Source organism: Rhopalosiphum padi, chromosome 4 (genome assembly GCF_020882245.1).
Source record: "Rhopalosiphum padi isolate XX-2018 chromosome 4, ASM2088224v1, whole genome shotgun sequence".
Lineage (NCBI taxonomy): Eukaryota > Metazoa > Arthropoda > Insecta > Hemiptera > Aphididae > Rhopalosiphum > Rhopalosiphum padi.
The window spans coordinates 20,830,206-20,857,346 of record NC_083600.1 but is presented as its reverse complement, the minus strand read 5'-3'; the positions used below and the strand labels follow the sequence as shown (position 1 = coordinate 20,857,346).

At 26.2% G+C, this 27,141-nt stretch overlaps 1 protein-coding gene across 2 annotated transcripts; it reads left to right on the top strand.

Moving 5' to 3' along the window:
* Positions 1–1,472: 1,472 nt before the first annotated feature.
* LOC132929299 (uncharacterized) lies at positions 1,473–26,691 on the top strand. Of its 2 annotated transcripts, XM_060994555.1 has the most exons (6): positions 1,474–1,960; positions 15,755–15,916; positions 16,271–16,441; positions 19,172–19,390; positions 19,538–19,713; positions 22,065–26,691. In XM_060994555.1, exons 1-6 carry the CDS (start codon positions 1,858–1,860, stop codon positions 22,278–22,280), a joined length of 1,047 nt encoding a protein of 348 aa, XP_060850538.1. In that variant the 5' UTR covers positions 1,474–1,857; the 3' UTR covers positions 22,281–26,691. The 2 variants fall into 2 exon arrangements, with proteins under 2 accessions (XP_060850539.1, XP_060850538.1); XM_060994556.1 differs by lacking the exon at positions 16,271–16,441 and having other exon boundaries at positions 1,473–1,960.
* Positions 26,692–27,141: the final 450 nt, after the last annotated feature.

Below are 27,141 nucleotides of genomic sequence, written 5' to 3'. Positions count from 1 at the left end.
GCAAAGTAAAACTATTAAGTATATATGGCCTTTAATATAAATACAAATTTAGAATGTGGCTCACAAGTTGAAAAATGTTGGGCACGGCTGCTGTATAAACATATCATAATAATAGTATAACATAATACTATAACTTAATAATAGGACATATTGACGTATATATACAATCTTAGAATTTTTCAATAATACTGTACTGTATTTTCAGTAATATTTATTTCTGAATATGTTTTTAACTTATTCAGAAAAGGAATGATATTTTAAACCTGGCCGTTTATTAATAGAAGTTTACAAAGGTTTTTAAAATGAGTTAAGACTTTAAGAGTCAATCAGCGATATATTCTCTTTACTTATACGACGTATAATATAATAAATAATGTGTAGTTACTCTATATACATAAATAAGAGTTGAATATGGTTAACGAAATGCGCTGGTCGCGGTAGATCGTAGATGCAGTTCAGACGCACTGCAGTATTATTATGTTATATATTATGTTTGTTTCATCGCGAATTGTCGTGTTAAATACGCAGATAGCAATTAAAATTATGGTTTGTTAATTTTAAAAATTGTAAATTTAAATTGAAAATATATTTATTTAATTACCTAACACCTACATAAATGTCCATGATATAGTAGTGTAGTACCTAGATATACATAGATAATATTATGTTTTTAGGACATTTTTTCCGATAATATTAAACGCTTTGATAATTAGTCAATAGAATGTTATTATAAAACTTGTAAAGCTACTGATATTTAAGTGTGTGGGAAGATAAATAATCTGATGATTCCAATAAAGAAGGATGAAACTCCATTTTGATAATTTTTAATTTGATGAAATGGCAAAATCTGTCAATATTTTTCATTAAATCATAAAAAATAAAAAATAAATTAAAATTAAATGCATAATTAAATATCTATTGATGTAGGATTTACCTGAAATTAGAATTTACATAGTTGAAAAATAAAATTATATCTTTCTTCTATGGAGACAACGATTTTCATTTCACGCAAAAATATAAAATGCTATTTTTAATTACTTACGGGTAGTACCTATAATTATGTAATAGCTTAAAGATCTTTATTAAACATTTAAACATATTCTGTATTATGCATAGAGGCGTATTTTAAGAAGTCTATATAGTTCCCTCTCTCCCACCTACCATTAGGTTATCAAATTTCTCAATCTTGTCGCCAATAACTGCGACACTGATATTATAATATATTGTACAGGTTACTTAACCTATGTGTGTACAACCGTATACACTGGCAAAACATTATCGGATTATTATTAAATTATTATATTTTCGGCGGTCGTGCTCGCGTTTTCTCACCAACGATGTCGTAGCGGGACGATGTACACGCGGTGGTTGTGACGGGACAGCGGGTTTAGCGTCGGCGGGCGGTGCGAAATTCCAAAGCGCATCCACTCGGCCAGCAAATCGGCCGTGCGCGCGCTTTTCAACGACACACCGCCGCCACCGACAGCAGCAGTTCTTTGCTGACACGTCTCCGGCGCTGTCTGCAAACTACATCTCATCGCTGCATCGTCGCCGCCGCCATCGTTTGCATCAGCTTTGTTTGATTATTATCAATTCATTATATTATTATTATATATAATTCATCTATCCGTCTTTTCATCGGTCATCGGGCCAGGATTGCTGGAAGTTAAAGAGCTATTTCTCGGTCATTTTGATAACAAGATCATTGATTGGCTATCATAATCTCCGTTGTATTATAACTTACATTTAAACTATATATTGTACATTCATATCGAATTATCCGTGCTTGTATAACATCCCGTTGACGAAGCGGACGTCGCAGCGGTGGCAATCACCACGACGAGCCGACGACATGAGATGCAGTTGGCCGCCAGACGGATCCGATGGATGTGTTTGTTGTGCGCGTGCGCACTGGCCGATCAACGAGTCAACACCGCAAACAACGACACTGCACAAACAGGTAGCACTTCCATCAGTCGTGTACTCGTGTCCCATCCCGTCTGTCTTGTTTGTCCCAGCAAAGATTGTCCGTCGATACCTTTTCACAGGCTCACGTGAACGTACCACCACCTACCCCAATCGCCATAGCGAAAGCGCTCGACCTACTCAATCCCCTCCCCACAGCTTTTAAGCTCCCAGGTCTGTGGGTCAATGATGCACGCTGTAGGTGTATACATTATAGTATGTAAGCTCTGATCGGTCCACCCTATCCTCCGGCAACTACAGATCTACCTGTACGAGTTTATGTCTTGACATATGGGGTGTTTTTATCATTTAGCCGTGTGAATGTATGATACGTCATACTCAATAGTTTTGTTTTTATATAAGATGTTATACTTGTGAAAAAAATTATCTTTCAGATATAATACCCTAAATACACCTATTTTTATATTTTTTAACATAAAAAAATATCTAGTTTTTATTAATCTAAAAAATGTGTATTGGTTTTATTATAGTGAAATTTTAAATTTATTACATACATTTTGATTAATAATAAGCTTTAAAGCTATAAGCGAATTAAATTAAAAAGAGCGCAGTCCTAATACGTACCAAAACCACACATTGCACTTTGTTTTTCTAAGCTTAAGATGCGTATAATACAAAATTAATTTAAAAATCAAAAAAAAATAGTAAAAAATATTTTCATTCATTATAAGAATATGAATAATCTTCATTTTTAAATTGAATTGGATGAAGACTTGTTAATCACTCTGTATTATATTATTAAGATTTTGATAAACTAGATATATATTTGTTTTTTGTTTTTATATCACAAACTCGGTGCTATTCTGATATACCTATCAAATTCTTTATTTACTTAAAAAGGATCTGACCACTGTTAAATAATATCCGGCAAAACTCAACCATTTTCATTTATAGCCCTTTAACTTTTTATCATAATATAAGTAATATAAGTACTCACGTTTAGCGGTGAACCATATCCGGATGTTTGCTTTAGTAGAATAAATAGTTATCGATAACCGCGTTAAGTCAATATATATCATCCCACAGTTCTAGTCGTATATTTACGTCAGTTAATCGAGGCAATAAATTATTATACAGGATGGTAAATACATAGCAAATTAATATAACTAAATATTTAATTTTTTATGGACATAAAGATTAAAGAATAAATTTAAACATATATTTTTATTTTTTATTTAATTTATTTATAGTTAAGTAACATTATCATTTATATATATATGTTTTGTATAATTAAAACTTAGTGTTTAACATGAGTACTAAGTATAATGTTTGGAAAAGTTACGAATTATATTTTTATTTTTGTATCGTTTTATTTTTATTGATAATTAAGCGATATAATATACATACTTTTTGTTTTAAATTATCACTTAGATTATATTATTTTAATTTTATCTAGATATGGATAAATTAAAGATTATTGGTTTGAAAATATTTTATAGTTAGTATGTGAGTCTGAGCATTTGGTTTTTTTAATTGTTATAGTTAAAACCAAATATGAATTTATGATTTTTGAATTTTTAGTATATTATAAATTATAATATATATATTTGGTATGTCTAAAATACATTGTTGGTTGAATATTATGTTACGTTTTCCTGTAAGGCATGCAATTCAAAATAATTTATTACACGATGATATTGGGTAATGGGTTTGCCGTTGAATTTTTGTGAATACCCTAATTTGGACCGAAATCATGGTCTTGCACTACTCTTGTAACAATACTGTATAGTGTATACAATTTGTCAAAAAAAAATCCACGAACATGGACATAAACAAATGACATTTCCCTTAGTTAAGCGTACCACTCGTACAATGACCAAATTATTCTTGAAGGGTTATAATATCGTATTTAAGGTCATTGGTCAGTTTATAAACCTATAAAAAATTAACTAATTGTAGGAACCTTCCAACATAAACATTAAATTAGTATATAGAATATCAGATAATCCACTAAATTTATTTTTTATATTTTATTTTATTTTATTTCTTACTAATAATTATATAACTATGGTTTATTTGATATATAAGTTATATATATTGCTTCATAGGCTCGATTAAACGCTCTGAAAGAATGTATTAATTGAATAATTCAAGAATTAATTTTATACAATTAATAAATAACAAACTAATATTTTAATCCATTTTTCGCTTATTTTTCTCTTTGAATTGTGAAAAAATGGTTATAATTAATGTTGTAATATGTCGTTACTTATTAATATTCTGAGTTGAATCAATTAGAAAATTATTTATTTTTATTATTTACTCCAGTTATTGTTTATTTTTTTTTTTTGGACAGAAAGTGTAAAGTGTGCTTTAAACTTTTTAGTTTCCCTTTCATTGATTGGAAATCATATCTAGACACAAGGCAGTACTATGAATAAGTAATTTTTCAAGTTTTTGTTTGTAGTTTATCTAAGTTCCAGAAAATATCATGGAAAAATAGTGAAACATTTATTATATTATACATATTTTTTGTACTTATTTAATTTAATCGAGTTTTATGTAGTTTTTTTGTGTAAATACATTTTTTTATGTAATGTTAAATTATTTTATTAGTTGATAAAAAAATTCAAAGAATATTCATTTGTTTTTATCGTAATCAAAAACTAATCATTATAATTTTCGAATTTCATCATCTAATATAACTGAAAAAATATTCGCTCGAGAATAATTTATTTTGAAATGGTAGCTGTATAAATTAAATCAATTTGATTTTTAAAGTGAATGTCATAATAGTTTTATGATTTTTTAAGCATATTATTTTTATTCCCTATTGAAAAAAATATTTTTTGAAATAGCAAAACTTAATACATTTTCATTCAACAAAATTTATGAGTACATTATAAAAGTATTTTTATTAATTTTTAAATGTTATAAAATTGTTACTTGTATGCATATATTTATTGATATTTAATATTTCAAAACGTAATTTATTAAGTACTGCAATCATGACAATTTTTGACCACCTGTTGCATGTTGTATTTCAGTTTATGTCATAACATTATTTTATGTCAAGTTGATATATTATTTCAACTTACATACTGTACACAATTTCACGGAATGGATTATTTCATTAATACAAACACAAAAAAAAAGTAAATTGGTAAAAGGCTGTATTATGTGATATTAATATTTTATTTATACGAGTAGGTACCTACAACAATATAATATTATGTTATTTTTATATTTTTCGCTATTAGGGTATGAAAAATAATTATTATCATAGTAAGTTAACTGTTAATGCTTTGTTATAATCGTAAAGAATCAATTTGGCTTTCAAATTTGTTTTTATATATCTTACATTCTTTTACATAACTTTTAACATGCAATATAAGTACAGATTCCTATTATGTAAATTGTCTCATTATCTGCAAAATATTATATATTGTACTAGTATAGAAAATGACAGAAAACTAAATTAATTTTATATATTTCTTAATGAATAAATCGCAAAAGTATAAGTTTAAATACTTATCTTGTTATACTTTCTTTGTTATAGGTTGATGTTTAAAATAGTAAATTAGAATTCATAAAGAAAAGTTTAAATTGTGTTTTTCGTACGATTTCAGCGTTTTTGTGATTTGATATTTTCAAAAAGTTTTCAATGAAACAATTAATGGTTCTAAGTTATATTGTTTTGCTATTTCAATAATTAATTGTAAATAATAAATAATTATTACAGTAAATTCCCACTTTTTATGTATTTTAAGAGGCTATCATAAGAATGGAACAATTAATTTGAAAACACTTTTTTTTATAAATCATTTTATCAAACTTTAAAAATAAAGTTTTTTGAATTTAATTAAAAACTAAATTCATGGAAATAAAAACTACTATAACCCTGCGAATTTATTGATTTTAGAATTTATTTTGAAAATGAAAGTAACAATACTGATTTTTCAAGTGTAAACAAAAGAATTTCAAACAAAAACTTTGGTTTCTTAAAATGTTGAACTTTATAATAACATTTAAAATATAAGTGACTGTTAAAATACCTAGCTTGAAAATTCTTGTCAAAAATTACGTTTGGATTAGTTGAGTATTATAACTTGTATATTGTTTATGCGGTATAAATACAATTATAAATTTGAAGTGAACTTATTATTGTATATTTTAAGCCGAAAAAACAAAAAATAAAACTTTCTATACCATTAACGGAAATTCTTGAATTAGTGGAATAGAAATATACGAAAACAAAATAAATGTATGATTTTTAATTATTATTGATTTAAGCCAGAATGAAGTAAAATTATTGAAATTTCTAGTTTTTACTAACATATAAGATTATACCAATGGTAATAGACAACTAACTTATTTTTAATTATTATAATATACGATTATATTGCATTTATATTTATGCTTCTGTTTTTCTCAGTTAACATTTTCATAATATCGGGATATATTTAAGAAAATGTTATTTTTCATTATATTATATAATAATATCTATTATTTCTCCCTATTGATTTATTTGAAATACTTTATTGTCAATATTAAAGTATTTTGTACAAAATAATCCTGTATTATCTGTTATTATTTATTTCTAAAAACTGGTGTAATATAAGTTTTGATCTAAATTTTAATTACAATTTACCACGTTTGATAACTTAATATACAGTTTTTTCCAAACTATAGGGAAGTGGGGAAGTATAATTTATTTTATCTATGTAGTAATAAATTACGAAATATACAATAAAAATTAGAAAAATTATAATACTTATTTATAGTTTGTTTATTTAATACGTAGTGAAAAGTTATACAATAATAATTATAAACTTAATATAGTTTTAAAAAGAAACGTATTATATTTATTTAATTAGTTTTAGTTGGTTGAAATTTGTTACACAAAAGAGCATAGTATTATATTATTAGTACAGCCCAAAAATTGGTTTACGAACCTTGGAATTTTGTTATTTTATGTTTTGTTATATGAAACATCGATATATTTTTCTAACCGATAAAAAATTAATTATTGTACGTATATGTAATTGTAACATGTGTATTAATAAATTCATAAAATTGATACAAACACATGATGTTAAACTCCGAAACTTATTTTAATCGTTATGATTAGAGCAAGGATTTCTATGCAATTGCATTTTTTACCTTTTAATATTTTTGGATTTTTGTCAGTTATCTCCACAAATCATCATAATTTGAAGCTAATGGTGAAATTTTTTTTTGCATATTTCTGCATATTTAAAGGTTATTGCATATTTTTGCATATTTTGGCAAAATTCAAAATTTATTGCATATTGAAGCGAAAATTTAAAAAAATGTATAAAATAATGTTTTGTCAAGTAGAAAAATTAAAACTCAATTTCATAGTCACTAAATAATAATTTATGTATAAATTTAGTTATAAGATAAATAATCGATTACGACGAAAACTTCAAATAGGCCCTAATAACTTCGGTTGACGTCGAACGATCGTTCTCAGTCTTTAAAAATAAGTTAATTAATAAACGACACAGCTTCATAGAAGAAAAACTTGAAAGTTGTAGTGCATATGATTATTCATCTTAATAATAAATAACATTTTAAAAATTAATTAAGTTCAGAAAATTCCCTAAATTTTTTTTTATGAAGTATTTAAGTAATTAATTATTATAAGTTTTATTGTAAATTTTAAATAAATAAAAAATTATTGCATATTTTTTACACGTCATTTTCATAATTTTTACTGCATATTTTTTACATATTTTCATGATTTTTACTGCATATTATATGGCATATTTCGATACTTTTTAGTGCATAAAAATCCGCGCTCTAGTTATGACTGTTATGAGGTTCCTCATAATATTCTATAACGTGTTTGTGTTTTAATCAAACTTTAATTTACCATAATATAAGTCAGAGTGGTCCAACCTTTTGTAGTTGGTGGACCAATTTACACTTTCATAAAAACAACAGGGGCCGCCAGAAAAAAAAATATATTATTATCATTTATCTTTTTATATTTTATTTTATATAATGCACAAATTATTTATTACTATTGTTATTATTTAATTATTATTAATTATTAATGTGATGATTGGCATTGTTTTTCAATAGAGCCAATTTATCATTTTCAATTGAACACCTTGAAGTGGTGGCTAATCTGATGCACGATTCTAAAGACGAATCGTGAATACGGTTTCTTAATTTAAACTTTATTAAATTCACTGTAGAAAAATTCTGTAATGTTGGGAATTTTTCTTGCGAACACAGTTTCCAAAACTCTTCAGGAAGCCAATTAAAAAATAACATTGGAAAAATTCATGAATGCATACGCAATTTATGTATATATATAACTAGTTATCCCCTTGCATTTCGTTGCCCGTACAAAATATATCTGTGTTTAATGTGGTTGCCTAATGCTAACTAAATGTTAGGTTAAATTAATAGGGTAAATACGTAATGCGTGTGGATAAAAATATTTTTGGTTTTCTGATTTGGTATATAGATTATATTTCCGTCATATTAACTTTACATAGCTGTCTCGCCCAGCGTTTTTTTATCATTTAACAACAATATTTTTTTTAAAATTATTTTCCTATTTTTTTTTTGAACAACCCAAATTTGATTTATTTTTTAACTTGGACCAAGACCAAGAACTCATAAAGTTTTAATAGTGAGAACCAAAAACAACGAAAATGTTGTTTACTATTTTACTACATAAAATATTCGCTAAAATACTAATTTCTAAAAATTATTTATAATTGGTAACACGGATGAAAAAAAAATTATATGCGTATTTCCGATTATATAAAAAATAAATAACTCGATTTTTCATTAACTTATTAATCAGAAATAGTTTTAAAACATATTCCATGATGTACTCTCTATCATTTAAAAAAATAAATCAAGATAATTAGATGAATAACAAATATTTCCATTTTCATATTTATATATATATATGGATAGATAGGTACATATTATGTATATACAGAAATATACAAAGATAAAAGTTATTTCTAAATTTAGTGTAAAATGGAATTTGTTTGTCATTAAATTTGACTAAAGGGCATTTATCTTTCTATTTAGAGAGAATTTCATCTCACCATTAATTTTAATTTTTTAGCTTTTAGCCCTTAGCTTTAACACAAATATTTATTTATATGTAATTATGTGACGTGATATCAAAATTTCATATATCATTTTTTCGTAATAATTATGTGTTATAGTGGTGAAAATAATTTTAATGGCTTTTTGGGTTTATATTTATGAAATCGTGTAAATGAAAAATTTGAATAGGACTGTCTAATGTAACTAGATATATTATATTTAAGGCCCGGATTTCAATGCAAAGTGCATATTTTTTTGGTTGATCTTACACAATGCTTTCTAAGTACATAATAATTCGTTTCATGTAATGAGAGTTTCAAAGCTACAAATTGTATTTTGCATTTTTTTGCATATTTCGACATTTTTTCATTTTTAGACCATTTTTAGCATTATTGGGTCATTTTATTGGTTTTTAATGCATATTTGTTCAATATACGATAAATAGAAGATCTTTGGAGTTTGAACATATTAATATTAAACAATATATTATTGTTCAATGCAATGCTCAAAATTTAGTAAGTTCAATAGGCTCTTAGAATTTAAATTTTACATAAATTTTAATCTATATTTTGGTATGTTTAGAATGAATAATATTTCCCTAAAATGGCCAAAACGTAAGCGTGTCAGCATCAAGTCATTATTTTAAATTTAAAATTTTTTTTTTTTAATAAAATAATAAATAATGATTAAAACTTATTTATAAATTACAAATTGAATAAAACAATATACGGCATTTTAAAGTCATTTTTCATTTTTAAGGTCAGTTTTGTGTAAAATGCATTTTTTAAAGGCATTTTTGGCTATTTTTTAGAGCATATTTGTATGGTTTTAAGTGCATTTAAATCCGGGCCCTAATTATAGTAAATGAAAATGTAGAAATTTACTCGTGATCATTAGTATTTTAAATATTCCAATTATTAACTTTTACAGTTTGGTTATTTTATAATAGGCATAAGGGTTAGTCTCTTTTGATAAGATACAACTAACCACATTTTATTGTTATACTAAAAAGTAAGGATTGATATTATGCTAGTTGTCGTGTGAGAAATAATAGGTTCGGTAGTAAGACTAATTATTATCGAGGCGCTTAATCAGTTGTAATACTTGTAATTTTCGCGAACATATTTCGTTGATAGAACCTGGTAAGTGAACTTTTTAAACGAGACTTTATATTATGAAGACTGAAGAGGTATATCACGATAATGTTAACATCGTGTATATATTTATATACACAGACGTATATACTTTCATTCTCTTACGTAATAATATAATATTAAAGATAGACAGATAGTCAACTTGTAGTAAATCACAACATACTATGACAGTTGATCGTGTATGACATTTGATGGAGTATTTTGTAACTTAAATGTAAGTAATGGAACAAACTTTTTAGTACAAATTAAAAAATAATAAAGGAATAAAGGATACGAGTTAAATTTGAATCTTGTGTGTAGGTTCAGATGTATTATTGGTATTAGATATGAATAGTATATATTATGACTATGTGAAGATTTTATTATTTAATATGATCAAACATTTAGAATAATAAACCGAATTTACTTATTCCCACAGAACGACAGAACCATATTAAAATCTTAAATTAAAAAAAACATTTTTCATGAAATAAATATTAAATAGCCATTGAATCAAAATCGTTACCAACAATTTTAATCTAATCAGTAAAAGAAGAAATATATTATTTAGTTAAACATGAGTAAATATGAGTGGCAATATGTGTCGTATTCGTTTCTTGTATTGATTGGTAATTAATGATTATTGAATATAAGATGATGATGGTTAATGTGATTATTAATAATTTATTCTATTGGAATAAATATAATGAAATTTACTTTTCTACAGTGCCTGAAGCCTGAGTATAGATACGTTTGTATTAAACAATTATTGAAAATAATAATTGATTTGAAATATGTTTTGAGACTATTATTATATCGACCGGCTTTTATTAATACGAGAAAAATGTATAAATAATAATAATAATATAATTTTAATTTAATTGGTTTAGTATAGCATTTAGTAAAAATAGTTATTATTGATTTAAATTTTAAAAGTTAAGTTAAAAAATTAATTTAATTTAATTTTTTTAGCTTACCTAGTTATTTTTGGATTTCAATTGATTAACCTATTCATTTGACTTAACTATTTTTTAATTAACAATTTAACATGACATCAATCAACTACATTTCATTCTAAGAAGTTAAGCGTGAATTGTTTTTTTTTTTTCAATGACAACGAAGTTCAATCAAGCACTACATATACATTAGAAATACTGTATATGTACAAGACCATATTTTAGTAATTCTTAAAAAAAATATGTTATATAAAAAAAAAATTAACTTTTATTTATTTCAACAAAACATTTAAAAATGTTGTATTAATTTAACTTAAATGAGTAAAAAAAAAGTTGTTAACTGGTAGCATTACTAGTTAGTTAGGTTGTTAGGTATACTTTTAATATAATTTTTTTATGTATTTTTAAATACGCGTATATTAAATATATTGATTATAGTAGTGTTGATTTAATTCTACCATAATTTAATATAATATTTTGATTGATATATTGATATAAATACGTAGTACCGGGTACCTACCAGCTACCACGACATATTTTAATTGGATGAAAAATTGTTTTTTTTAACATTTTTTGTGGTCATTTTATTTGAAATATAAGTAAATAAAAAATAAAAATATGTAATATGATTCATAATAAAGAATTAAAAAAATTATACTCTTATAAGTTATAATACCGTTATCAGTATTTATATATTAATAATGTTTTATTTAATTCGCTTGAAATTTGTATAGTTATAGATTATTTTGCTTATTTGATGTGTCAAACATCTTTAACTTGTAGTAGTATAGTTATTATTTTTAATTAAGTATTCAGTTTTCATTTTAAATTTATTATAACTATGTACCTATATATAAATTATAAATTAAATTAATAATAATAGTAATGTAGTAATTTGGGTAGATAACAATTCATACAATATTACTACATTACTAAATATTATATTAATAGCTTTATACAAATATAATTTATACATTTATACCTTATTTCAGTTTTTCATCAGAAATATACAAGTAATGTTATGTTAACATTAGTTTCTCGTGTACAATAATATAAAATACTTAATGATCGATAAAATGTACGCTAAATTGCATGTCACGTCACGCACATAATTATACGTATATGTTGATATTATAGTCCATACTCCATACCCCATTGCTATTTATATCTATGGAAAACTTTAACAGTGTTATAATCATTATTATCATCATTATTATTATGCTTATAAACGATTTTCCATTATTCAAATGATAATACGTAATTACTATAATTTTATTACCCCGCTATTTTTGTTAAAAACTCTTTTGAACTATATGTTTACATATTTACGTGACTATATGAGAAAATAGTCAAAGTTTTCCGCTAGAGTTTATGTACACACAACATTTACGTATAAGACTGAGAGAATCATTAAATTGCAAGCATTTTGAAAAAAAAATAATATTCAAATTTATAACTATTAATTATTATACATATAATTAATTCATACACTTTTTACTTTTTTAAATAACAATAATATGCACTTTTAATAAAATAACCCAATGTAGTTTATATTTTTGAGGATTTCAATATGAAAAAATTTAGTCTTAACCACTAATTAGTAAAATTAAATATAGTTAAAAGTACAATTTTAATATTTTATGAGCTAAAAAGCTTAAAAGCATATCAACATTATAAAGAGGTTATCCCTATACTACTTTATTTAACTCAAATGTAATTTATTACGATTGCTTATTAGTTATAGTTATAACTTAAAAATATAATTAACTAATAGAATAAAAATAAAATATTTTAAGAAAAATAATAAATGTATCGAGGAAATTACTGTTTAGTGACGATTAAATAGTTTAATAAAAAAAAATCATGTATTTATTGCGAAGTATTGACAATAATAAGTTATTGTGCTATCAATCACAGTAAGATTGAAAAAATATTAAATGGACCACTTCATCCCATATAATTATATTTTTATTATAAAAATCGAATATTTAACTTAACTGAGTACTATTTGTGAGGAATGAATAATGTGACCTGAGTTTGAAGACGTTTATGTTTAATATTAGTGTAAGTATAAGTCGAGTAAGGGGATATGAAAATAAAATATATAGGAAATCAATGTGCAAAAGCTAACGGGCACCAACTGTTTAATCTGTATACGTCACGGGAGTTCGTATACATATATGTATATATATTGACTTGCGTCGTTTCAATAAACACGCGTAGCACCCTAAACATAGTTATATAGAATATATTCATATTTTCTTCTACATACGATATTATTTTCGTTCCAAATACAAAAATGTAATATAATACAAACCGTATGATTATTGAATATTATAAGATTAAACTCGTATGTTATACGCTTATTGTAGCTCATGTGTTTTGTATTTTTATACAGTAAACATATTCTATCATGATGTATTTGTGAAATAAATTATATATTTTTATTTACTATCTACTTTTAACAATATTTTAAATGGTTGTAACGACTTTTAAATTTTAATAAATTATGTTTTAACACGGCGTATTGAATAGGCAATTATGATACGCGTTCGTGTTCGATAATGTCCATAATATTATTCAACCATCACAAATTCACAACTTACAACTAATAATTAATATTATAATCTAATATATATTTATAATACTTCATATTAGAAACGGTATTCGATTAGATCTGTAATGTGTAATAAATTCATAAATTCATGATTTACATTTTATGCTAATTAGTTGTGATATGTAATTACATAAATAATTATTGAGGTTACATATAATATCTGGCACGTGTTATAATTTTTACTAAAATATTTTGAATTTATAAATACTATTTAGTAAATCTCAAATTTTGTGAAATTGCTTAAAATTAAACATGAACTACAATATAACTGAAGTACAAAGCTTTTTATATTTTGTTTTTTTTTTAACTGTGTTTAATTAAAAACAATGTAATCCAAACTGAAGATTTGTTAGCTTCGGTTTTGAAAGTTAATACTGTAAAATCAATACATTCGTTTCTTCGTTCAGAGTTTATATATATAAAAATATTAGTTAGTACATGGTGTTTTGTTGTAATTATTTTTGGGTATACAATTAAAACGATAAACAATAAATAAATTAGGTATAACTAAATAATATTGTTCATGTACATTGTGTCGTGTAAATTTCAACACGTTTTTATTGTTTGTAAGCCAAATTAAAGTAAATACATATAATATTTGTTTGATAAATAAAATACATATAAATAAGAAAATAAACTAAAAGGCATCAATAACGAATAATTCAAAATGAAAAAATATAATCTCTATTTTGTTTATTTAGCATACATATTTCGATTACTCAATTAAAAACCTAGCTGACCAAGTAAATTGTGTTGTAATAGTGATTCAGAGCATTGTTGTCATCAGTAATCTATGTGTATGATAAATTTTAACATAACTACGTATGGTTCGCGAGTTCAAATAAATATCCCATCGAAAAAAGCACTTTCAGTTTTTCCCGAATTTTTCAATTTTACAGACATCTCTTGTTATTTTTTTTCTATAAAAACCTTATTTGGACTATTACGAACATGAAAAAAAAATGAGCCCGATCGATCCATTCGTTTTCAAGTTAATTTAATTTATATATATATATATATATATAAATGTAAATGTAGTATATATATATAGATAGATAAATAAATAATTTAATCTTTGTTGATTCATTTCTATTAAATCTCTTTTATATTTGTAGAGAATATTTTCTAACATATTTTTTATAACGTGAATATCTTTAAAAGAAAATAAAGCAATTATTTTGTTGATACGAAATCCATCCACATATATTTAGCAAGTTTCAAAATAAATTAGTCATTCAAAGAAAATCAACATTTTTTAATTTGACTTTTATTATAAAATTATTATTTATTAATTTTATAACTATATTAAATAATACTTATTACTTGTTTTGGGTTTGAAATTATAGCGAATATTTTTCTAAATAAAAAATAATTGAATTTATTAAAATTCTTTAATATTTAATTAATTTGGTATTTATATAAATATAAATTATATTTATAAAAAAGTAAAATTTAAGATGATATACCTAGGTAAAATATTAAAACAATAATTATCTTACTTGTTGTTTTAGTCGTAATTTTTAATTTTGTGAATTTAAAATTAACTAACATTATTGTAAGACCTTACTAATTACTAAACATTAATTCTTTCTAACGCAGTTATATCGTACAAAGAACACTACTTTAAATTGTGATACAAATTATTAAATCTTACAATGTTTTACTGTTCACCACTCATCTCACATTATTGTATTGTATACATTTCTTTCTGTCGTATAAAATCATGTTAATGTTAATTAAGTTATATACTGTACGCGTTTAGCGGTTAATTTATTCAAATAAGCTGTTAGATCAACAATAATATTATAATTTATAACACCATGTTTCGGGCAGGAAATTCAAATGTAATAGACAATAATAATATGTATGTATGTATACAATATTTTCTGAGCAGTTCTATATTATAAATAAAAGAGTTATGGAAAATTGACTCTCATCACCGTCCCTATATAGTATATACGTATAATACCGGAATAGATACTTTCAACTTTGATTTAGTTCCGTGTGCGTGATTGCAGGGTTGGGAGAACAGTGTTTCCAAGACGACACGTGTCAGTTGCACGACAAGCACGCGGTGTGCGCACAGGTGGACCACAACGCAATATGCAGGTGCAAACAGGGCTACCATATCGTCACCGTTTCCAGGCCTACCAATGCCAGGAGCAGTTTTTGCGCCCAAGGTACGTTTACGATCGACATAATTGTTTTATTCATTATTTGTATATATAATAATATATATTCAAGTTTATTCCGTATGGTCATAATATGATATATCTTATAATAATATGTTAATCGAATACTGAAGATGATTTATGTTGACACGCTGGTATATGTATTATAATTGCATATAAGTACCAGGTGCGAGCACACATCTTAATGTAGTGCATGACATAAGTCTATTGAGTTGGTGTGAAATACAACAAAGTATTTTCAGGCGTATTATTAATATTATAACCGTATAATATATTTTTGTATGCGAGTGTATAATATAATTTATTATTATATGGTTTGTGTTTGTTGTTGTCATCCTGCAGACGATTCGGACGGCAAAACTGGTGGTTCGTCGCTGCTCGGCGTCGTGGTCGGCCTGCTAGTGTTCTCGGCGCTCATCTGTTTCGGGCTGCGCCTGTCCACGGCCTCCAGACCCCGGCATTTCCCGACCACCAACTTATATCCGAACAAGCTGCTGTGTTCACGTCAAACTAGTAGGTCGCCTTCTATCGATTTTTGGCATGACGTGTGTCTGTGTGTGTCTGTGTTTGTGTGTGCGCGCGCGCGCGCGTCGGTCGACGAGGATGGAGACGAGGGGGTTGGTCGATGATGGTAGTATGGTGTTCCTCCCTCGACCGTAGGGTAAGACTTTAAGGGAGGAGAGCACTCGGTCGGAAAGAGACCACCTGGTTTTCCACTCACCTCGCGTTATGCGTAGGTACGGATACAGCATATTATATACAGGGTGGGCCGTGACGTCTCATCCGCTTCCACTACAACAGTCACCGCGTACTTACATTGCTCTCACTCCGTATTATAGGTATATACGGGTTATATAATATATTATGTTTATACGGATTGGCGTATTATACGCACGTCTACCTGCGTGAATTAATTCATGAGCTGTGCCATTTCGACGCGTCTTTACAACCCTCTCACGTAGTGTGGCAACGATCATCATCGGCCAACGACCAGCAATCGCCGCTATTTATAATGGTACACGCACACGTATATATATATTTACGTGTATATATTGTGCTCTACCTACAACCCACATATGACCACTCTATATCGCCACCGTCACACGCCGCTGCAGTGTCAAGCGAATAATTGTGAACGGTTTAGGTGGTATACAATGGTGGTCGGGGTCGCCGCGACGAATGCGGGTGGGGGGGTGTAGACAGTGATGTACGATCAGCTCTTTTCTCTATGCTGTTATTTATTTTTTCCCATTTCCCCGCCACCATTTAGTAGACCTGAATTTATTCGTTTCGCGAGTAAAATAGGTAAACAGCGTTTTTTTCTCCATAGATTATTATTTCGTTTCTATGAGTTTCCATTCATCACGCCGTCAGCCGTTGCGTTGTTGTATTGTTGTCAAATGTATATAATATGTCTATACCAGCTTGGTAAGGTACCTCTACTCACCATTTATTCACGCACATCGAACTGTATGTCGAAACTTGAATAGCGAATTTCATAGAAAAAAAAATATATAATTACATTTTAATAATATATATATATATATATATATATATATACACACAAGTATGTAGTAATAATACGTTCATTATATTATTTACATAAATTAAAAATATATAATTAGTTTTAAATGTTTTAATTATAAATAGGTACCATCAACTATCTATTTTTTTTTTGGTTAAATAATTTTATGAAATATAAGTTACTTTTTACGACATATCATATTATATTTTGATACCATTTTTAAAAAACTTCATTTAATACGCGTCATGCACTTATTATATGTATGTTTGATGTCTGTATGATTAGTTACCATTAGTAAGACAAACACAATAATTTGTAGTAGTAAATATACCTACCTATTAAAGTGATTAATCAATAGAGAATACTCATTACTATACCACAAGTTAGTTACTTAAACTTGATTCTCATTTTCAAAGTAGTCCTACGTACTTTACTAAACTTGATAGCTATAACAACAGTCACTTAGAATTTTCCAAACTTACGAGACAGATGTCAAAAACATTTTTATTTTAAATAAATAAATATGGAAATATTATTCTGTGCTTCACTGTCCCTTTATTTTATATTTTTATTTTCTAGAGATAAATATTCATGAGTAATCAAAATTGAAACTTCAATGAAAATGTAAATATATATAAATATTAAATATATTTTTTTTTGCAATATTCGTTAAGTAATTCAGTTGTTATTTTATAATAATTATAAAACGAGTAAATCTTAAAATTCCTCAGTTAATTTTACGTTTCGTAAAGTTTTTGACACGGTAAACGAAAAGCATACTATGTCAAAAACTTACAACACATAATTGTAAACTGTTAAAGATACTCGAAAAAATATGAAATTTAATAATTATCTAAATGTTTAATACGATTGAGAGTTTGGTCGTAGTATAATTAATATCTATTAGGCCTATATTATTACTATTATAACTTTGAATAATTTAGTTGCTATATTCTTCTGAAGTAATCATATAAGGTATACACAGGGTCGTATTTAAAAATTTGGCACTCTTGGGCATATAATTTATCCCCCCCCCCAAATAATAATATTAGTATAATATTAATATTACACTAATTATTTCATCCATAATCAGAATTCTTTAATATTAAAATCTAACTTATCAATTAATAAATGAAAATCGTTTAATAGTTAAAAAAATTTAAATCTTTTTTAATTAACAAATTATAATTTATAACATAATAAAACATACAATTTTTTTTTTTATAATATAATTTTTTCCAATTATTTAATAAAATGCGATTTTTTTTCCACTACATTTTTAAAATTAATTTTGCTAAAATATTTTGCCACCCCTGTGACGTGCTGCCCCTAGACATGTACCTACCAGCCTAAATACGGGCCTGGGTATACATCAACTTAGTATCTACATTCTACTTATTATTCATATAATAGCAAGGACCTGTGAGGCTGTGACAGTTTTCATCTGCAATTGTATTCAATCAGCACGTAAACATTTTTTATAGCAAAACCCTACACTTCACACGATTACTTTCAATTCCGCAATAGAAAAAAAAATGAAAAACGTGATGTTGATTTATGTTCTATGTCTAATTTAGAGCCCAACATTTTACAACTATAATAATCTATACTAACCATGTATAATAAATATATATAGTCATAATGTAAGTGATTTGTTTATTGGAAGGTTATATAAACATATTTTTCCATAACATTTTTATTTGGTTGCGTGTTTACAGAAGCATCTTCGAGCAAACATTACGGCACCTCAGATTCTGCGACAGCCAACGGACAACAAGAAGACGAGAGTAGTGCCGGTCAGTCGGAAGCCAAAGACGACGATACGAGCAGGGTAGGAGCTGCCAGAGCAGCTGCTTTCATATTGATCTCTTGCCGACCATCCACGTCGGAGTCAACGACGGCCTCACCGAGCAGGACAAAAAGAGCAAAAAAATTGGGTATTAAAACATAATATACAGGCAGCGCATAATTATAATATGCACTATATATTTTTATATATTGCACGCATATGGCACATAACGATTGTTCACTCCGAGGCTCGTGGCTTGATGACAAATTGTTCATTTTTCTTTTGATAAATATAGGTTATGGTCGTACCGGTAGTGATCCAGCTGTGCACAGTACATCTTCAGTGAAAACATACAACTTGAAATGGTATCAAAGGGACCAGCAGAGAAGGCATTCGACAAAGAACAGGGAAGCAAAAGGCACTCCACCTAGTCATTGTTCGACCGAACAACTAATACAAAATAGTTCGAAAGTAAATAAAAAAAACATACATAGCATACACCCATACATCTTAAAAAGTCCGATTTGAAATGAAATTCATGGTATTATTATTATTATTATTGCTTAAACTCCAGCTGTCTTCGTCGTATTCTTCTACATATTCTATACAATTCCGATTCATCTTATTAACGTCTTATTCTTCGTAACAAATTCAATACGTAATAAATTATACTATTCATTCTGACCACGACTCGTTTTATTTATACATTGTAAAGCAGATTTTCATTGTAGTGGGATAACGCCACACGTCATGTGTATACTCGGAGTTAGAGAGTGCCTATCTAATATATAAATCCCCTAAAATATGATGTTGAACGAATTTATATTGTGTATGTTTCGTGTGGATTGTGGACTAAATTTTAATTCAATAGTAGTGATTTTTGTTTTATGTTTAGGTGCTGTATAGTCTTTTAAGTACTTAATATTTATTTTATTATAATTCTGCATTTAAGTAAAAATTATCTAGAATATAACCGAAATTAAAGTTCACAGTAAAAAAAAAGTTCTATCTAAACGTAAAAATATTGTATTTTTATTGTTTTTTGACCTTCATGTTGGGTACTTAAATGTATAAATTATAAAATTAAATTTTAAATATTACCATATTGGAACATTAAAACTTTTATGTAAACTGCAATAATTTAATAACTATAATATAGTCTTGATTTAAATATTTAATCAGCCTAAGTTTGATTATTCTCAAAGTCTTAAACTCCAGGATTTATATAAAGATCATGGAATTTGCATATTTTATTGAACCTCAAAATGAGGTTTGGCTAATTGAAGATAAAAATTGCTTGTAAATTTAACTACAGAGTACAATCAATTAATATAATTATTCAAGTTTTTAACCTTTTATTACTTTGACGAATTTTATATTATAATACAATCAATATATTAAAGTAATTATCAAACAATAAATATTGTTAAAGGTTAATTGCGGTACATATTTATATGAAAATTACATCATATTTTTATCTTTTGGAACTTTTTGAATAACGTCGTGCATTAATGCATGGCGCTAGATTAATGGTTTAATATTAAATCTGCGTGAAGTAGATCTATACCCATTTATTATCATCAAAGGCCCACAGACATTTGTTCGTGACAATTATAAAAAAAAAAAAAATACTAATATAGGTGATAGATCGAATAACGATTTTTAGTTGTATTAAATGTAACTATTTTTAAATGGAAAAACAATAGTGTCATTAGTTTAATTTGCTAGAAAAAATGCTTGCCAAGTCAGAGATCAGCATGTAAACTTTCTTGATTTTCAATTTTTAGAAATTTATTAATTTTATGCAATATGTACATAAGTATGTACTCGTATAATGTATTTTATTTCTATTTTCATTTAGTGAAATAGATCTCCGAAACCAGAGAGCGGATTTTGTTGTTTGGGGTCTTGTTAGATTCACATTGTCTAGGAAAAGTGCAGTGAAGATTTTCAGAATTTTATTTATAGTTAATTTATTACAGAGCTTCAAAAAAAATTAAAACACATTTTATTAGACTTTTTTTTATGTTTTTCAGCTTTATAGCTTTGTAGTGAGTTAACAATTGAAGATAAAGTTCTAAAAATCTTCACAGCACTCCTCTTAGCCAATGTGAATCTAACAAGACCTCAAATAACAAAATCCGTTCTCCACTTTTGATAACCTACCTCGATAAATGAAAATCTAGTAAAACATCTCTCTCATTCATATTTTATGTTAAAGCTAGCCTAATTATCCACCTAATCATTACAAATGAGTTACATTTTTATCATTTTCCTATTCAACACAAATTCATGAAGTTTTAAAAATTCAGACTTTTTTCATTTCAATTACCATACTTACTTTATTAAAAATCAAGAAAGTAAAAATATTTGTTAGAAGGGTTGTGTGGTTAAAATTTTGCTGGGTATTAATATTTTATATTGTGATGATTCATATGGAAGAATTTTTTAGGGGAGGGGGTTGTATAGTTTTAGGATTTTCGCTAAAAAAAAAGTACAACTTCAATATTTGCACTTAAAAGGTTAGATTATTCAATTAAATGTTTGCCATAAAAGTATATTTTATGCAGTAGGTACAATACCTATACCTATGTACACATAAAAAAATTAAGAAAAACAATTAAATATGATTTTTTGTTTATATAATTTGAATTGATAACTATAATCCACCACAAAGAAAACAAAACAATGTATATTTTTTTGTAAAAATTAAAGAAATGTATAATTTTTATTAAGTTAATTTTTACATAAAAACTAAAAAGGGTTCCAAAATGTTAAATATCTTAAAACATGTCAGGATATAATTTGGTCGTGCTTTACAGGATGAATGCTCCAGAAACAGTCAAACCACGTTGAACTCTAAAGACAAGTCGAAAGCATCGTCGGTGAGCCGAATAGAGCATAGAGCGCTGGTCCATCATTCGGCCGCGGCGATTAGCGGCGGCAGCGGAAACTGCACGGAACCCATGGTCACAGTTGAGCTATCAGAACAACCGCTACAACGTCCGGAAGGAATTATTGCACAGGGGACACGATGAAACGTATAGATAGCACGTGCGAGTATGATAAGATATGTTTATGAAACGATAATATAACTATTATCGTATTATATATAGTGTTTAATTCAATGATCTAAATCCACGTACCATGGTTAAGTGATATAAATTATCTATTATAATAATTTAATGAAATATAATATGCTTTGCTCGTGGATAGACCGTAAGACGGCCTTAAAGACTAGTGGATGCAGGATGGGAATGATTTATAAGTGGGTATTCGCACTGCCCGTGATTTTTTTATAGCCGATATAGATGCAAATAATAGAAAGATCCTATTTGAGTATACCACCCCTGAAAACAACTTCCTTGAATATTTTTACTAGTTACGGCCGTTGTACACTTTTAATATTACATTATTACAACGTATTAATTATACCTTAATAATACGCATGTTCGCATTTTAAACCCACGTTTAATTATTACAAAATGTTCATTTCGTCATGACGTATGCGATCGGTGGTAAAAAAAGTGGTGTAAGGGTGGTTGTATTTAAATTTTATATACATATACCTATCGATTTCACGTGGGCATATTTTTATCGTTTCTGGTCATACGCCCTTCGATAGCAACACTATATATATATATATATAGTGTGTATCTGAAGGTGTCAATAATTTTAATTGAATTGCGTTTAAATAATATGTCATGTGTTCCGGAATACACTCTGTATATGTTGTAGACGTATACGTGGGCTAAAATACGTGACGCTATCCGCAAAGCACAGTCACCTAATGTAGTGAATAATGAGATATATAGGTGTATTGCCCATTTTAAATCACTCGCGACGATCAACCATGAAGGCCGTACCGGGTAGTTAAATACAATTTTTCAAAACTCATACTTCCACGATATTCCTTACACGAGGAACAATATTTTTATATAATTTCTAGATAAGTGTTTTATACAAATATACAATATGTTTGAACGTATGGGTATGGATTATATTAACTATATAGGTACTACACGTATCTGATATTATTAATAATGTTAATATAATTATGATTATTATTACCTATATATATTATAATATATATACAATATTTGTAACGTGTGCGTGTCGGTGTTGACGTTGAGCCTATTCATTATTATTAATCTATGAATGTATTATTATTATTGTTATTATGTTATACTACCTATATAGTGAGTAAGAAAAATAATAGACATTATAATTTATAGTTAATATGAAATAATTTAGTGAGTGTGAAAACGTGTGCGCACGAATAACTAATATACCTACTATAACTAATACATAATATAGGATTTCGTTTTACAAATATTAAAAAACAGCCAAAGTAAAACGATTTTTAAAAAACTATCACAGGCATTATCTATTATATAATACATAACGACTTATTTGTTATAATTTATTCATTCGATGAAACTGCAATTTCGGATTAAAGTTTTGGAAAAAATAAAAATTAATAATTTTATATTTTTTAATTCAATTATGATAATTTCAGTTCAAATATACATTTATAAAGATTATATACTATTTTAATGATGATACATATATGGGTACAATATAATATAATGTATATTACCGTTGAGCTGTTAAAATAGAAATTGATATTGATTCTATTAACATAATATATCATACTACCATTTTGTATGATATTTATGGTTAAGTCATATATTATTATTATGGACATCGCGTTGTTATACGGTTGATGCATACATGATTGATTAAGACAATAACTTATTAAAATTAAATATATTTATCATATATACCAAATGGCTGAATATTGTATGCGTATCCATATTGTACAGACTACAGAGCTAGCACCATAGAAAATTATCTAATTAGAGACAAAAAAGAAAATAATAATAATAAAATAAAATTTGAAATTTAATTCCGAAGGCTGCAGTTGTATAATATGAGTTTAATATACTCGTATAATACTTAAAATAATAATATATCAAAATGTGTTAATTAGATACTTAAGAGATACTTAAATACAATATTTATCATATTACAGTTGAATATGGTTAATAAAGTGTATGTAGGTTTAAGTTTTCGATCGATTTTTTTTTTGTTGTTTTAATGTTCAATATTTTATTACAATATTATAATTATATTATAATACATAAAGACGTGTGATTTATTTATGTGTTGTCGTGTTGATTATTAGTATAATACCATAATACAATCGTATATTAATTATTAATATTATAAATGTATAATAATTGTGTACTACTACCTACCTATATATTATATAAAATATATTTTGAATTATTAACATGTATTTAAGAATAATAATAGGGATTCCGATAAAATCATAATCCTTTGTAGTACAAAAACAGTAAGGTACTTATAAACATTTAGAAGACATGATTGTTTGTAGACTAGTGAAAACAACAAAGTTTCTTTATTCTGTGTTATATCAAATTCATTATTATTATGGATGTATTATATTTATACATAGATCTCGAGTTACTATTTTATAATATAAAAATAAACAAATAGATATAATATAATATCTGTTACCTACTACATAAATCGAATACCTACTTAAATTTTGTATACAATACTCGCATTATAATAATATATATAGAAAGTTTATCTATATTATTATAGTTTCATTTTTATAGTCATAACGATTTTATTTTATATATTATCTTTCATGTGAAAAATGTATTACACATATATATTCCTAAAATGTTAAATTTAAAAGTGATAAAACCGAATCGATATTCTACACACGTCTAAATGAATATTTAAGTACATAATTTAATATATCATAAATAACATTTCTGTTGTTTCTCAGTATAGCAATTTAAGGTATAGTAATTTGTTATTATTTTTTAAGATCAAGTGCTAAATCGCTACCTTTAGGAATCCCTGCACCAATTATGTATTGTTAAAAAGTGTTTAAGTTATTTAACCAATTGAAATCTTCTATTATCAACAAAAAATTTAAAAACCAATTACGTGGAATAATTTTTTTTAATTTATGAAGCAAACTCTTTAGTCAAACTCTGTTTGAAAATACATTTTTGCTGGGATAATCTCTTTTACGTTTAAGTGATTGAATCAGTGATCTTTTAGACTTGATGAGTTGTTGAGTATCTAAATCAAGAACTGAACTAAAAATTAGGTACTATATTATGATGAAGTAATATGGGTCGGATTCTAACGTGTATTTTAATTTGTCGAACATTTTACCTAACGTTGATAGGTATTATAGTGACATTAAAATATATATTGTTACCCGTTGGCGGGAGATGTATAAAAGTTTAAATGATCGTAGAAAATATCTGTCTATTCGAACCGAATTCCTATCACGTGTACCCCAGTGGTGTATTTGCGAGGATTTGGGTCTGTATGTTTTTATATTTATTTTTAACTTCAAAATTAAATGAAAATTAATACTACTGATATTACTGACATTACTATGAACAGAAAAAATGTAATTATTAGTTGATGAATAGCAATAGAATGGAGCAAACCTTTCGTATCAATAGTTGTATTAAAAACTTTTTAATTTAAACTTTAGATACGGCATTGACTTACTCAATAAATTTGAAACTTTCACTAATAGCGTTATTTTATTATTGGTATTAATTATATTATCGCAGTTCACCTGACAATATTCTCGTTTTGTCTTTGGTTTTCGTGAATCATCTAGACGTGTGTAATTCAAACCAAACTATTAGTGTGTAAATGATTATTTTATTCTTCCACATCATATCATCGAATTTAAAATTTACTATCCATCTTCCTCTCTACTCAATCATTTATTTTTATTATTTTTTCGTCCTCGGAAACGATTTAATATATATAAATATATATATAGGGTTTGTAATGCGTAACATTTGCGCTGGATTCGGAAACGTAGCAGTGTAGAACATTATGATATTATAATTAATAATAATATTATATGAAATGAATATACCTATAATAATATACATCATTAATAACTATATAATTTAATTCAATGATTTCTTTTTTTTTAAGATTTGAATAATGTGTGTAAAGGGTGTATAAACGTTACGATAAAATTATTATTTAAACGTAATATTATATCATAAGGGTCGATTTATTTGATGCTAAGTAATATTATATAATATGATAATACAATTATATTCACTGCTATTTGGCAGCGCAGTTGAAACTTTTAAGTCTTAATTCTTAAATACATTATTAATTTTGTATTATAATTATTATTTTACCTTTGATATTATTATACATTTTTAACATTACAGATGTTTATGCGAAAACATACTTGTATTATATGTACCGTATTATATATCATATAATATACTGTGTATCGATTATATATTATATTATATTTATGGACATAGCATTATTACTGTGAAAACTCGTGTCATCATATAATTATTGTGTGTTATTATATTATTATTATAATTATTACAATGTTAAAAAGTCAAATCGTATTAATTATTTAAAGTTTGTATTCAAACAACTTCTTTTCAGATGAAAAAAAGGGGCTCGGGTAGTATAGCAGATTGTTTCCATTTTATTATTATTATTTATTTCTACAGGGATTAGGACTTAAAATATGTACTTATATTAGTTATATTATATGCCCCCAATAATAAAAATGTAAGAATTATTATCTTGGAAATAAGTACAATAGTAAATTGTAAGTATTTTATGAGAATAACAGAGAAAAAATACAAAGTTAATATCAGAGTTTATAAATTTGAAATAGGTTATTATTCGGACATACATTTTTTTAATAGATTTTCTTTTCCAATTTCACACAGAAAGTTGTAAAAAAAAGTTTTTTAAAGACAGATAAGTACTTAATTAGTATCTAATATTTTAAATTAATCAATATACATTTTAACTGTTTTAGTTTAGATAATTGATTTATTA

Bases quoted from the DNA above. Each gene is read 5' to 3' on its own strand.
- LOC132929299 (XM_060994555.1), top strand. From the start codon at position 1,858: ATGCAGTTGGCCGCCAGACGGATCCGATGGATGTGTTTGTTGTGCGCG. The intron at 15,917-16,270 runs GTACGTTTACGA...GTCATCCTGCAG, and splicing joins GAGCAGTTTTTGCGCCCAAG to ACGATTCGGACGGCAAAACT. The intron at 16,442-19,171 runs GTAGGTCGCCTT...GCGTGTTTACAG, and splicing joins GCTGTGTTCACGTCAAACTA to AAGCATCTTCGAGCAAACAT.